The sequence below is a fragment of the Salmo trutta genome, chromosome 16, assembly GCF_901001165.1.
Source record: "Salmo trutta chromosome 16, fSalTru1.1, whole genome shotgun sequence".
In the NCBI taxonomy this organism is placed as follows: Eukaryota; Metazoa; Chordata; class Actinopteri; order Salmoniformes; family Salmonidae; genus Salmo; species Salmo trutta.
This window is the reverse complement of record NC_042972.1, coordinates 12,097,811-12,110,886: the sequence shown is the minus strand read 5'-3', so window position 1 is coordinate 12,110,886 and position 13,076 is coordinate 12,097,811. Positions and strand designations below refer to the sequence as shown.

Genomic DNA, 13,076 nt, shown 5'->3' with positions numbered 1-13,076 from the left:
TATGCAAAGTCACATTTTCCATGTTATGCATGGAATAATGCATCACAGCCTGTTGTCCTGCAAACAGTGGCCAAACCCTGTAGTATAGTACCTGCCTTGCCAACATGTGGCTGTTCCTCTGTGTACAGATGTTCTGATAAGCGGTCCTGACAAGATGGCTAATTTACCCTTGGGCTGTGCCTAGCCGCACGAGGCCAAGGGTTCATCTTGGCAGATGGGGCTTAATTGGAACGGATGTGCGCAGATGCCTCGCCAAAATGGATTTATCACGTCACCCACTAAATTAACTGATGGAGGGATTGTTTATTTGTTGCTAATTAGGCAGAAATTTGTTTTCATTTTGCTCATCATGCCACAATTGATCTAATAGGTTGCTTGGGCGCCTCCGGGGAGCTGGTTTCTCCAACCCAACCACACTCAAAAACATGTACAGAACAATGGGTGAGTTTGTGGTTGTGTGTGTTCTGTATGTGTGTCTAGGCTCTGTGTGTGGTTCTAATCTCTCTCTGTGTGTGTGTGTGTGTGTGTGTGTGTGTGTGTGTGTGTGTGTGTGTATGTGTGTGTGTGTGTGTGTGTATGCTCTGTCTGTGTGTTGTGTGTGGGTGGATCATTGGGAAGTCATTGCCACCACACAAGCAGTCAGTTGTTTTGCTCCAGTACATCTCTCCCATTAACACACAAGGTGGCTGTTAACACAGTGCTGTCCATTCTCGTTCCGCTCTCTCCCCATACGGCAAAGAAATATATGGCAATATATGTATAGTTGAAGACGGAAGGTTACATACACTTAGGTTGGAGTCATTAAAACTTGTTTTTCAACCACAAATCTCTTGTTAACAAGCTATAGTTTTGGCAAGTCGGTTAGGACATCTACTTTGTGCATGACACAAGTCATTTTCCCAACAATTGTTTACAGAGATTATTTCACTTATAATTCACCGTATCACATTTCCAGTGGGTCAGAAGTTTACATACATTAAGTTTACTGTGCCTTTAAACAGCTTGGAAAATTCCAGAAAATGATGTCATGGCTTTAGAAGCTTATGATAGGCTAATTGACATCATGTGAGTCTATTGGAGGTGTACCTGTGGATGTATTTCAAGGCCGACCTTGCTTGACATCATGGAAAAATCTAAATAAATCACCCAAGACCTCCGAAGAAAAATGGTGGACCTCCACAAGTCTGGTTTATCCTTGGGAGCAATTTCCAAAGGCCTGAAGGTAGCACATTCATCTGTACAAACAATAGTACGCAAGTATAAACACCATAGGACCCCGCCGCTGTCATACTGCTCAGGAAGGAGACACATTCTGTCTGAACATACTTCGGTGCGAAAAGTGCAAATCAATCCCAAAACAACAGCAAATGACCTTGTGAAGATGTTGGAGGAAACAGGTACAAAAGCATCTATATCCACAGTAAAACGTATCCTATATCAACATTACCTGAAAGGCCGCTCAGCAAGGAAAAAGCCAATGCTCCAAAACCGCCATAAAAAACGCCAGACTACGGTTTGCAACTGCACATGGGGACAAAGATCGTACTTTTTGGAGAAATGTCTTCTGGTCTGATGAAACAAAAATAGAACTGTTTGGCCATAATGACCATCGTTATGTTTGGCGGAAAAAGGTGGAGGCTTGCAAGCCGAAGAACAACATCCCAACCGTGAAGCACGAGGGTGGCAGCATCATGTTGTGGGGTTGCTTTGCTGCAGGAGGGACTGGTGAACTTCACAAAATAGATTGCATCATGAGGAAGGGACACATTTATTTTAACTAGGCAAGTCAGTTAAGAAAAACTTTTTATTTTCAATGACGGCCTAGGAACAGTGGGTTAACTGCCTTGTTCAGTGGCAGAATGAGAGATTTTTACCTTGTCAGCTCGGGATTTGGTCTTGCAACCTTTCGGTTACTAGTCTAATGCTCTAACCACTAGGCTGTTAACTGATGTGGGATGGCCACTACCTGCCATCCCACATCAGTCAGGAAGAAAAGCTTGGTTGCAAATGGGTCTTCCAAATGGACAACGACCCCAAGAATACTTTCAAAGTTGTGGCAAAATGGCTTAAGGACAACAAAGTCAGGGTATTGGAGTGGCTTTCACAAAGCCCTGACCTCAATCCTATAGAACATTTGTGTGCAGAACTGCAAACCTGCAAACATTTGTGTGCAGAACTACAAACCTGACTCAGTTACACCAGCTCTGTCAGGAGGAATGGGCCAAAATTCACCCAACTTATTATGGGAAGCTTGTGGAAGGCTACCCGAAATGTTTGACTCAAGTTAAACAATTTAAAGGCAATGCTACCAAATACTAGTTGAGTATATGTAAACTTCTGACCCACTGGGAATGTTATTCAAAGAAAGAAAAGCTGAAATAAATAATTCTCTCTACTATTATTCTGACATGTCACATTCTTAAAATTAAGTGGTGATCCTAACTGACCTAAGACAGGGAATTTTTACTAGGATTAAATGTCAGGAATTGTGAAAAACTGAGTTTAAATATACTTGGCTAAGGTGTATGTAAACTTCCGACTTCAACTGTATATTATTTATATATTATATGCCCATATATGGTGGAAACATACAGTATATGCCCATAAATGGTGGAAATGTATATGCCCATATATGGTGGAAACGTACAGTATATGCCCATATATGGTGGAAACATACAGTATATGCCCATAAATGGTGGAAATGTATATGCCCATATATGGTGGAAACGTACAGTATATGCCCATATATGGTGGAAACATACAGTATATGCCCATAAATGGTGGAAACATATATGCCCATGTATGGTGGAAACATATATGCCCATATTTGGTGGAAAGATACAGTATATGCCCATATATGGTACAAACATTTATTCCCATGTATGCCATGTATGTATGTCACATATATGTTGAAATATATAAGAATTGGCAGTTTTCATAAATGTGACATATGTTATTGAAATATATGATAATATATTTTTAAATGTATGTCACGTTCATTTATGGGATTTAAAAATATGATAATATATTTTAAAATACCGTACGAGTCAAAAGTGTGGACACACCTACTCATTCCAGGGTTTTTATTTATCTTTACTTTGTTCTACATTGTAGAATAATAGTGAAAACATCAAAACTATGAAATAACACATATGGAATCATGTAGTAACCAAAAAAATGTTAAATCAAAATATATTTTATATTTGAGATTCTTCAAAGTAGCCACCCTTTGCCTTGATGACAGCTTCGCACACTCAACAAGCTTCATGAGGCTTCAATTAATGCATTTCAATTAACAGGTGTGCCTTGTTAAAAGTTAATTTGTGGAATGTCTTTCCTTCTTAATGCGTTTGCCATAACAAAGGGGTTGAATACTTATTGACTCAAGACATTTCAGCCTAACATTTTGAATTAATTTGTAAAAACATAGTTTCACTGTGTAGGCGAGTCACACAAAATCTAAATTGAATTCATTTTAAATTCAGGCTGTAACAAAACAAAATCTGGAAAAAGTCAAGGGGTGTAAATACTTTCTGAAGGCACTGTATGCGTTTCAATATAGCACAATCTAAATGGAATACTGTAAATACTCTATAGCTATAGCACCACCAAAACCACAGTACCTTTTAACCAATGCTTTTTGTAGTGAAGCTTGTCTCCTTACGATTTGAACATAACCATAATGTGTTGGTTGAAGGCCAAAAGGCTTTTAAAAACCACAATGAATAAAATATAAGTGGCTTTTTAAACTCACTACGCTTAAGTTAACGGAGGCATAACTTTAACCGTACTCTCATTAAAACCACCCTAAAAACAATACCCCTTCCCTGATTCAGAGACCCCGGGTGACCTAAGGTATGTCCCAAATGGCCCCCCAATCCCACTGCCTTGGTCAAAGGTAGTGCCCTATATGGGGACTAGGGTGCCATTTAGGGACCTAGTCCCAGCCTGTTCATCAATCATTCAAAACAAACAAGATGTGAAACATGTTTGTGAAGTAAGACAAGGGAACCGAAAATAAACTGACAACGATGTACACTGCGTTATTGCGTTTCAACCGCAGCCGAAAGAGGAACGTTTCAGGCAATATTGACGAGGCAAGCGACTCATTAAATGTTTAAACATGACAATCCAAAATCCTCTCTCGCCTAGCACTCCTGCTGAGAGTCGTGCATGTGAGTGCTTGTATCTGAGAACGTCTGGAAAGCCTTATCTATTTAAAGAGCGTTGTTCCAGGGGGACGTTAGGGCTGATGCAGCAATCCCCCCTCTCCTCCACCTTCTTCTAGGCCTCCCACTCTCTCCACTCAGCTCCCCCTACCTCCATATTCTGGGAAGCAGAGTGGTTTGATATCATTGAATTGTATACACTCTCCACTTGGACAAAACTTTTTCTCATGAAAGGGGGTTGAGTTTTCTGACTGCAACATCAGCAGTTACCCGTTTGAAGGAAAAAGATGGAAAAGTAAAGAAATGCATCACCTTTTAATGTAATCTGTCCTTGTTTTTCCAGCCTGTTCTACATGAGATGCGAGAAAAAAGTAACCCTAAAAGGTGGACTGTCCATTAAAGCCTAACAATGATAGTTGTGGGTGGGGTGATACACTCAGTTTTAGTACTACTTGGTTTATCGTTCAGATAAGTGCCACACATTTGGATAAGTGCTGTTTGGTGGGATAGCATCATGAACTGTCTATCCTTAGTCAAGCATAAGGAAATGTTGAAGGAATGATAAGGAAATGGTGACAATAACTGTAAAACAAATCATAGATACATGCAATTCATGAATGAGGGATACAGCTACAGGGGTATATTGTTTGGTGGGATTGCATCATGAACTGTCTACACTAAGACAAGGATAAGAAAATGAGGGATACATTGGTAGTGGTAGATTTTAGTTTGGTCTTATGGTCTCTATATTATCCACATTGTTTTGAATAATTCCCATATACTCATACAGTGCATTCGGAAGGTATTCAGACCCCTTGACTATTTACACATTATGTTACTGTACATTACAGCCTTATTCTAAAATGAATTAAATAAAACATTTCCCTCAATCTACAACACCATACCCTATAATGAAAAGTGAAAACAGGTTTTGAGAATTGTTTTTTAACAGAAATACCTTACATAAGTATTCAGACCCTTTGCTATGAGACTTGACATTGAGCTCAGGTGCATCTTGTTTCCATTAATCATCCTTGAGATGCTTCTACAAATTGGTAGGATTCCACCAGTGGTGAATTCAATTGACTGGACATGATTTGGAAAGGCACACACCTGTCTATATAAGGTTGACAGTGCATGTCAGAGCAAAAACCAAGCCCTGAGGTTGAAGGAAATGTCCGTAGAGCTGCAAGACAGGATTGTGTTGAGGCACAGATCTGGGGAAGGGTACCAAAACATTTATGCAGCATTGAAGGTCCCCAAGAACACAGTGGCCACCATCATTCTTAAATGGAAGAAGTTTGGAAACACCAATACTTCCTAGAGCTGGCCACCCAGCCAAACTGAGCAATCGGGGGAGAATGGCCTTGGTCAGGGAGGTGACTAAGAACCCGATGGTCACTCTGACAGAGCTCCAGAGTTCCTCTGTGGAGATGGGAGAGCCTTCCAGAAGAACAACCATCTCTGCAGCACTCCACCAATCAGGTCTTTATGGTAGAGTGGCCAGACGGAATCCGCAGGAGTGACTTCGGGACAATGTCCTTGAGTTGCCCAGCCAGAGCCCAGACTTAAACCTGATCGAATATCTCTGGATAGACCTGAAAATAGCTGCGTAGCGATGCTCCACATCCAACTGACAGAGCTAGAAAGGATCTTCAGAGAAGAATGGGAGAAACTTCCCAAATACAGGTGTGCCAATCTTGTAGCGTCATACCCAAGAAGACTCGAGACTGTAATCACTGCCAAAGGGGCTTCAACAAAGTACTGAGTAAATAGTCTGAATACTTACGTAAATATGATATTTTACGTTTTTTATTTTGAATACATTTGCTACAATTTCTAAAAACCTGTTTATGCTTTGTCATTATAGGGTATTGTGTGTAGATTGATGAGGGAAAATATATTTCATCAATTTTAGAATAAGGCTGTAACATAACAAAATGTGGAAAAAGTCAAGGGGTCTGAACTTTCTGAATACACTGTATATGTGATATACATATAGCAGAATTATCATATTTTACACCCATATACTGTATACTATCTATTTGTCTGTTTTAAAACAAAAGCATTTTTTTGTGTCCCTATAGACCCCCATCAGATTATCCAGAGCAGATGTTTTTAATGCCAGTTGTAAACATACTTTATCCCATACTTTATCCCAACAAACAATCTGTATCCTTGAAATTGATGCCCAGCTTGTGTCTATACAGTTCACTTATTCCAACAGAAGGGCCATCTCATTAATGAAATAGACAGAAATCTCAACAAGTGTGCAATTATGTTGCCCCAAAAACTGTATAAGCAGACCAACCGGTCATAGTGTTGTTTGTTTTGTGCATAGTTTCTTTACATAAATGCTTACTTCTTTGCGAGCTAAAACAGATGTTTTCAGACCTGGGTTCAAATAGAATTTGTTTCTTTCAAAAACCATGAGCGTTTGATTGCCTAAAGTGCCAAATAGACTGGAATTTCGCTTTTATAACTATTATGTTGGCAACCTCAATCAAGAAGGGGTTTGGTCGCTGCTTACCTATGAGTATGAGCATGCAGACCAGTAGAGCTATGAGGGCCCCGGGACTGAGTGAGGCGCTAATGACGTAGGCGGTGGCATTGCAGGACTGGATGGCGCCCTCCGGGTCGCAGCCACACACGTGGATGGTCAGGGTGCCCGTGGAGCTCAGAGCAGGAGGCCCGGTATCCACCACCAGGATAGGCAGCAGGTAGACGTTCTGCTCGTGGCGGTTGAAGCCCGAGCGCTGGGTCCGGATCCCTACAGTGTTGTCTGGAACATAGAGATATAATATTATACAAGGGTAGCCTATGTCAAACATAGACCTTCATAACTATCTGCTCGTGGTGGTTGAAGCCTGAGCACAGGGTCTGCAGTGTTGTCTGGAACATAGAGATATATGAGATAATATTAGTGCCGGGATGATACCAGTATTTCATTACCAGTATTCCAGAGTCATATTTAGTTATTTTCCAAGCTATAGTACACAATATTTTACATACAGCAGGTTTTTAAACGACTAAAGAGTTGGTCTGCTTCGTCTAATATTGGGACGGAAACTCAAAATGTAATACATTTCAACTCTATATCTGCCATGGTACAGGTGTCTTTTGTTAAGTCCATAACCATGTGTGTGGGGTGTATACTTTGGTTTCAAAGTAGATTTGTTTAAGACTACCAAGAAACACTCTGTATGACCCTGATTTAGCCCACTGCAGTAAAATGTTAATTCTATGGTCTGGAATTCCACACAGACAGAGGAATCAATCAAGATAATTCAGTAGAGCCATGTGGAAAAATAAAATAGGTGCTACTTAATAAATACATTTGCTTCTGCTCAGGTAGACCACTTGTGTCACAGATTTCTTCGTCGTCAGACGATATAGCGAAATCGTCGTCGGAGAACGTGGACCAATACGCAGAGGAGTTAGTGCTCATCATCTTAATTTATTAAAAGAATGTGAACACGGAGGAAAAACAAGAAAACGAAATAAGACTAGTGACAGTTTTACAGACATAAATAAACGCAGTGCAAAATACAACTACCCACAAAACACAAAGACAAACACACCCTATTATATAGGACTCCCAATCAAAGGCAACTCAACACACCTGCCTTCAATTGGGAGTCCAACTATACATAGAAAAACAAACCTAGAACCTATACCAACAACTAACACCCCATTACACCACACACAAAACCCCAAAATACAAAACAAATATACCTCTGCCACGTCCTGACCAAAATATAATACAAATAATACCTAAATATTGGTCAGGACGTGACAATTTGGTCATATTGGTTACTACCATCCATCATTTTTTATATATATTTTTTTATTTAACCTTTATTTAACTAGTCAAGTCAATTAAAAACAAATTCTTATTTACAATGACAGCCTACCGGGGAACAGTGGGTTAACTGCCTTGTTCAGGGGCAGAACAACAAATCTTTACCTTGTCAGGTCAGGGAATTGATCCAGCAACCTTTTGGTTACTGGCCCAACTACCTGCCACCCCAAATTATCAATGAACAGTTCAGAAGCATTTACTTGTTCATGCATAGATGGGTTATACAGGCTAAATATACATTATTTGAAGTAAACACTCCCATTTTGCCAAAGATAGATACCTCAGATCATCAACTTATTTTTTTTTAAACTTATTATTTGTATTTTTTCACCTTGATTTAACCAGGTAAGCTGGTTGAGAACAAGTTCGCATTTACAACTGTGACCAGGCCAAGATAAAGCCAAGCAGTGCGACAGAAACAACAACACAGAGTTACATGGAATAAACAAGTGTACAGTCAACACAATAGAAAAAAAGAATGTCTATATACAGTGTGTGCAAATGGCATGAGGAGGTATGGCAATAAATAGGCCATAGTAGCAAAATAATTACAATTTAGCAGATTAATACTGGAGTGATAGATGAGCAGATGATGATGAGCAGATGATGGTGTGTAAGTAGTGATACTGGTGTGCAAAAGAGCAGCAAAATAAATAAAAACAATATGGGGATGAGGTAGGTAGATTGGGTGGGCTATTTACAGATAGACTATGTACAGCTGCAGCGATCGGTTAGCTGCTCAGATAGCTGATGTTTAAAGTTAGTGAGGGAAATGTAAGTCTCCAGCTTCAGCGATTTTTGCAATTTGTTCCAGTCACTGGCAGCAGAGAACTGAAAGGAAAGGCGGCCAAAGTAGGTGTTGGCTTTGGGGATGACCAGTGAGATATACCTGCTGGAGGGCGTGCTACGGGTGGGTGTTGTTATCGTGACCAGTGAGCTGAGATAAAGCGGAGCTTTACCTAGCATAGACGTGTAGATGACCTGGAGCCAGTGGGTCTGGCGACGAATATGTAGCGAGGGCCAGCCGACTAGAGCATACAGGTTGCAGTGGTGGGTGGTATAAGGTGCTTTGGTAACAAAACGGATGGCACTGTGATAGACTGCATCCAATTTGCTGAGTAGAGTATTGGAAGCTATTTTGTAGATGACATCGCCGAAGTCGAGGATCAGTAGGATAGTCAGTTTTACTAGGGTAAGTTTGGTAGTGTGAGTGAAGGAGGCTTTGTTGCGAAATAGAAAGCCGATTCTAGATTTAATTTTGGATTGGAGATGTTTGATATGAGTCTGGAAGGAGAGTTTACAGTCTAGCCAGACACCTAGTTATTTGTACTTGTCCACGTATTCTAGGTCAGAACCGTCCAGAGTACTGATGCTAGTCGTGCGGGTGCGGGCAGCGAACGGTTGAAAAGCATGCGTTTGGTTTTGCTGGCGTTTAAGAGCAGTTTGAGGCCACGGAAGGAGTGTTGTATGGCATTGAAGCTCGTTTGGAGGTTAGTTAACACAGTGTCCAAAGAAGGGCCAGATGTATACAGAATGGTGTCGTCTGCGTAGAGGTGGATCAGGGAATCACCTGCAGCAAGAGCGACATCGTAGATATATACAGAGAAAAGAGTCGGCCCGAGGTACCCCCATAGAGACTGCCAGAGGTCCGGACAACAGGCCCTCCGATTTTACACACTGAACTCCATCTCCGAAGTAGTTGGTGAACCAGGCAAGGCAGTCATTTGAGAAACCAAGGCTATTGAGTCTGCCAATAAGAATACGGTGATTGACAGAGTCGAAAGCCTTGGCCAGGTCGATGAAGACGGCTGCACAATTCTGTCTTTTATCAATGGCGGTTATGATATCGTTTAGTACCTTGAGTGTGGCTGAGGTGCACCCGTGACCAGCTCGGCAACCGGATTGCACAGCGGAGAAGGTATGGTGGGATTCGAAATGGTCAGTGATCTGTTTATTAACTCGGCTTTCAAAGACTTTAGAAAGGCAGGGCAGGATGGATATAGGTCTGTAACAGTTTGGTTCTAGAGTGTCACCCCCTTTGAAGAGGGGGATGACCGCGGCAGCTTTCCAATCTTTAGGGATCTCGGATGAAATGAAAGAGAGGTTGAACAGACTAGTAATAGGGGTTGCAACAATGGCGGTGGATAATTTTAGAAAGAGAGGGTCCAGATTGTCTAGCCCAGCTGATTTGTACGGGTCCATGTTTTGCAGCTCTTTCAGAAGATCTGTGATCTGGATTTGGGTGAAGGAGAAGCAGGGGAGGCTCGGGCAAGTAGCTGCGAGGGGTGCGGAGCTGTTGGCCAGGGTTGGGGTAGCCAGGAGGAAAGCATGGCCAGCCGTAGAGAAATGCTTATTGAAATGTTCGATTATCATGGATTTATCGGTGGTGACCATGTCACCTAGCCTCAGTGCAGTGGGCAGCTGGGAGGAGGTTCTCATGTTCTCCATGGACTTTACAGTGTCCCAAAACTTTTTGGAGTTAGAGCTTCAGGATGCAAATTTCTGTTTGAAAAAGCTAGCCTTTGCTTTCCTGACTGACTGTGTGTATTGGTTCCTGACTTCCCTGAACAGTTGCATATCGTGGGGACTATTCGATGCTATTGCAGTCCCCCACAGTATTTAAGGACATGGAGCAAGGGAATCACATGTGTCAAGCCCATATACTTCAACCATGTCTTTTTTAGAGTGAACACATATGAATTGCTAGCTACTGTCAGTGAGCATTCAATTCAATTACAATTTAAGGGGTTTTATTGGCATGGGAAACACATGTTTACATTGCCAAAGTAAGTGAAATAGATAATAAACAAAAGTGAAATAAACATTAAACATTACACTCACAAAAGTTCCAAAAGAATAAAAACATTTCAAATTTCATATTCTGTCTATATACAGTTTTGTAATGGTGTGCAAATAGTTAAAGTACAAAAGGGAAAATAAATAAACATAAATATAGGTTGTATTTACAATGGTGTTTGTTCTTCACTGGTTGCCCTTTTCTTGTGGCAACAGGTCACAAATCTTGCTGCTGTGATGGCACACTGGTATTTCACCCAATAGATATGGGAGTTTATCAAAATTGGATTTGTTTTCAAATTCTTTGTGTGTCTGTGTAATCTGAGGGAAATATGTGTCTCTAATATGGTCATACATTTGGCAAGAGGTTAGAAAGTGCAGTTCAGTTTCCAACTCATTTTGTGGGCAGTGTGCACATAGCCTGTCTTCTCTTGAGAGCCAGGTCTGCATCGTCACACATTCTTTTTAGTCAAATGAAACCAAGGGGAGAAAATGGAAGGACGTCATGACTTTAAATGAAACCTCACTGGTCCACAGCCTCTCGGGGAGACACATGTAACAATAAATGTATTTGTATGTTTTTATTTAACTTTTATTTAACAAAGCATACAGTAGCAGGCTTTGACAAATATAGTCAGAATAGCTAGTGTGGATGGACTTGCATATAAGACACTGGGAAATCCATCACCGGAGGCAGACATCACCGTCATGGACGTAGCTACAGCACTGTCAGGAGGCAGACATCACTGTTATGGACGTAGCTACAGCACTGTCAGGAGGCAGACTTCACCGTCATGGACGTAGCTACAACACTGTCAGGAGGTAGACATCACTGTTATGGACGTAGCTACAACACTGTCAGGAGGCAGACATCACTGTTATGGACGTAGCTACAGCACTGTCAGGAGGCAGACATCACCGTCATGGACGTAGCTACAACACTGTCAGGAGGTAGACATCACTGTTATGGACGTAGCTACAACACTGTCAGGAGGCAGACATCACTGTTATGGACGTAGCTACAGCACTGTCAGGAGGCAGACACCACTGTTATGGACGTAGCTACAACACTGTCAGGAGGCAGACATCACTGTTATGGACGTAGCTACAACACTGTCAGGAGGCAGACATCACTGTTATGGACGTAGCTACAACACTGTCAGGAGGCAGACACCACTGACTGTTATGGACGTAGCTACAACACTGTCAGGAGGCAGACATCACTGTCATGGACGTAGCTACAACACGGTTACAGGCAGGCAGTACACTCTTCCTATTACAGTAACTTTGCTGAGTATAATGTCTTTGACATTGTCCCTCTGACCTTTACTCAGCATCCTATTTCAGTGCATCTTTCTATCTGAAAAAGAGAAGGTGTGGACTGAAAAGGGATGGCTCCATCCTCGTTGTATTGTTTATTTCAGAAATGATATGATAACCATATAGCAGGTAATTACTTTGAATGTCCTTGTTAAAATGTTAATGAACTAATACACTTTAGTTTCTTTGAGATTGATTGTTTTGGACCATTTAGTTGGTGTTGAATTCTTTGAGATAGGTACCAGAGAGTATTCATTATTAACATGCCAATACCACCTTAAACTCATCGAAAATAAAGCGGAATTTCATTGCATTGACGAGTGCTGTGGAAACAGTCTGTATATTTTAATATGTATTTTATGAGGCGACAGGGAAATGATTAAGCTAATTATGTGTTTTAATGGAGTGAAATATATACAGAACAGTTTTTGTTATTGAATGTCATGTTAATTTACAGTAATCAGTTGAGTAAATTAACAAAAACTGATAAGCTAAGACAAAACAAAACACAAGCTAAGACAAAACAAAACACACGTCTTTCATTAGCTTTATAAATAATATTTACCTATGGGAAAACGCAGTAAAATAGTCAGTAAAATAAAGCAAGACGTGTCTCTATTTTTTGCGATAACTCCAGACCTTCTTCAATGGCCAAGATTAGCTTTACAGACATCCAAACAAACAATGAGTATAACAGTTTTAAGGGATGGAATAAAAGAGAGTGTCTGTTTGTCCTGATGTATCAAAGCTCAAAGACAGAATGCAATGTGAAGCCGTGATGGTGGAGAGAGAAAGTGACAGATCCAATCTGACAGGTTGACAAACGTGTCCATGAAAACAGAAGTACAGTGGAAAACAAGAGAGATAGGAGGAGAAAAAAAAGGTCTGAGTCACTGTGTGTCTCTGTGTTAGAGCATACTTTTAAGCAC

General features: G+C 40.9%; 1 protein-coding gene across 3 annotated transcripts in view; it reads right to left on the bottom strand.

Moving 5' to 3' along the window:
• Positions 1-13,076, bottom strand: part of cdh22 (cadherin 22) — a 260,866-nt gene that overhangs the window by 15,133 nt on the left and 232,657 nt on the right. For all 3 annotated transcript variants that reach the window (XM_029693024.1, XM_029693025.1, XM_029693026.1), the window contains one exon: positions 6,700-6,951. In XM_029693024.1, coding sequence (XP_029548884.1) covers positions 6,700-6,951 — 252 coding nt within the window. The remainder of the gene's footprint in view (positions 1-6,699; positions 6,952-13,076) is intronic.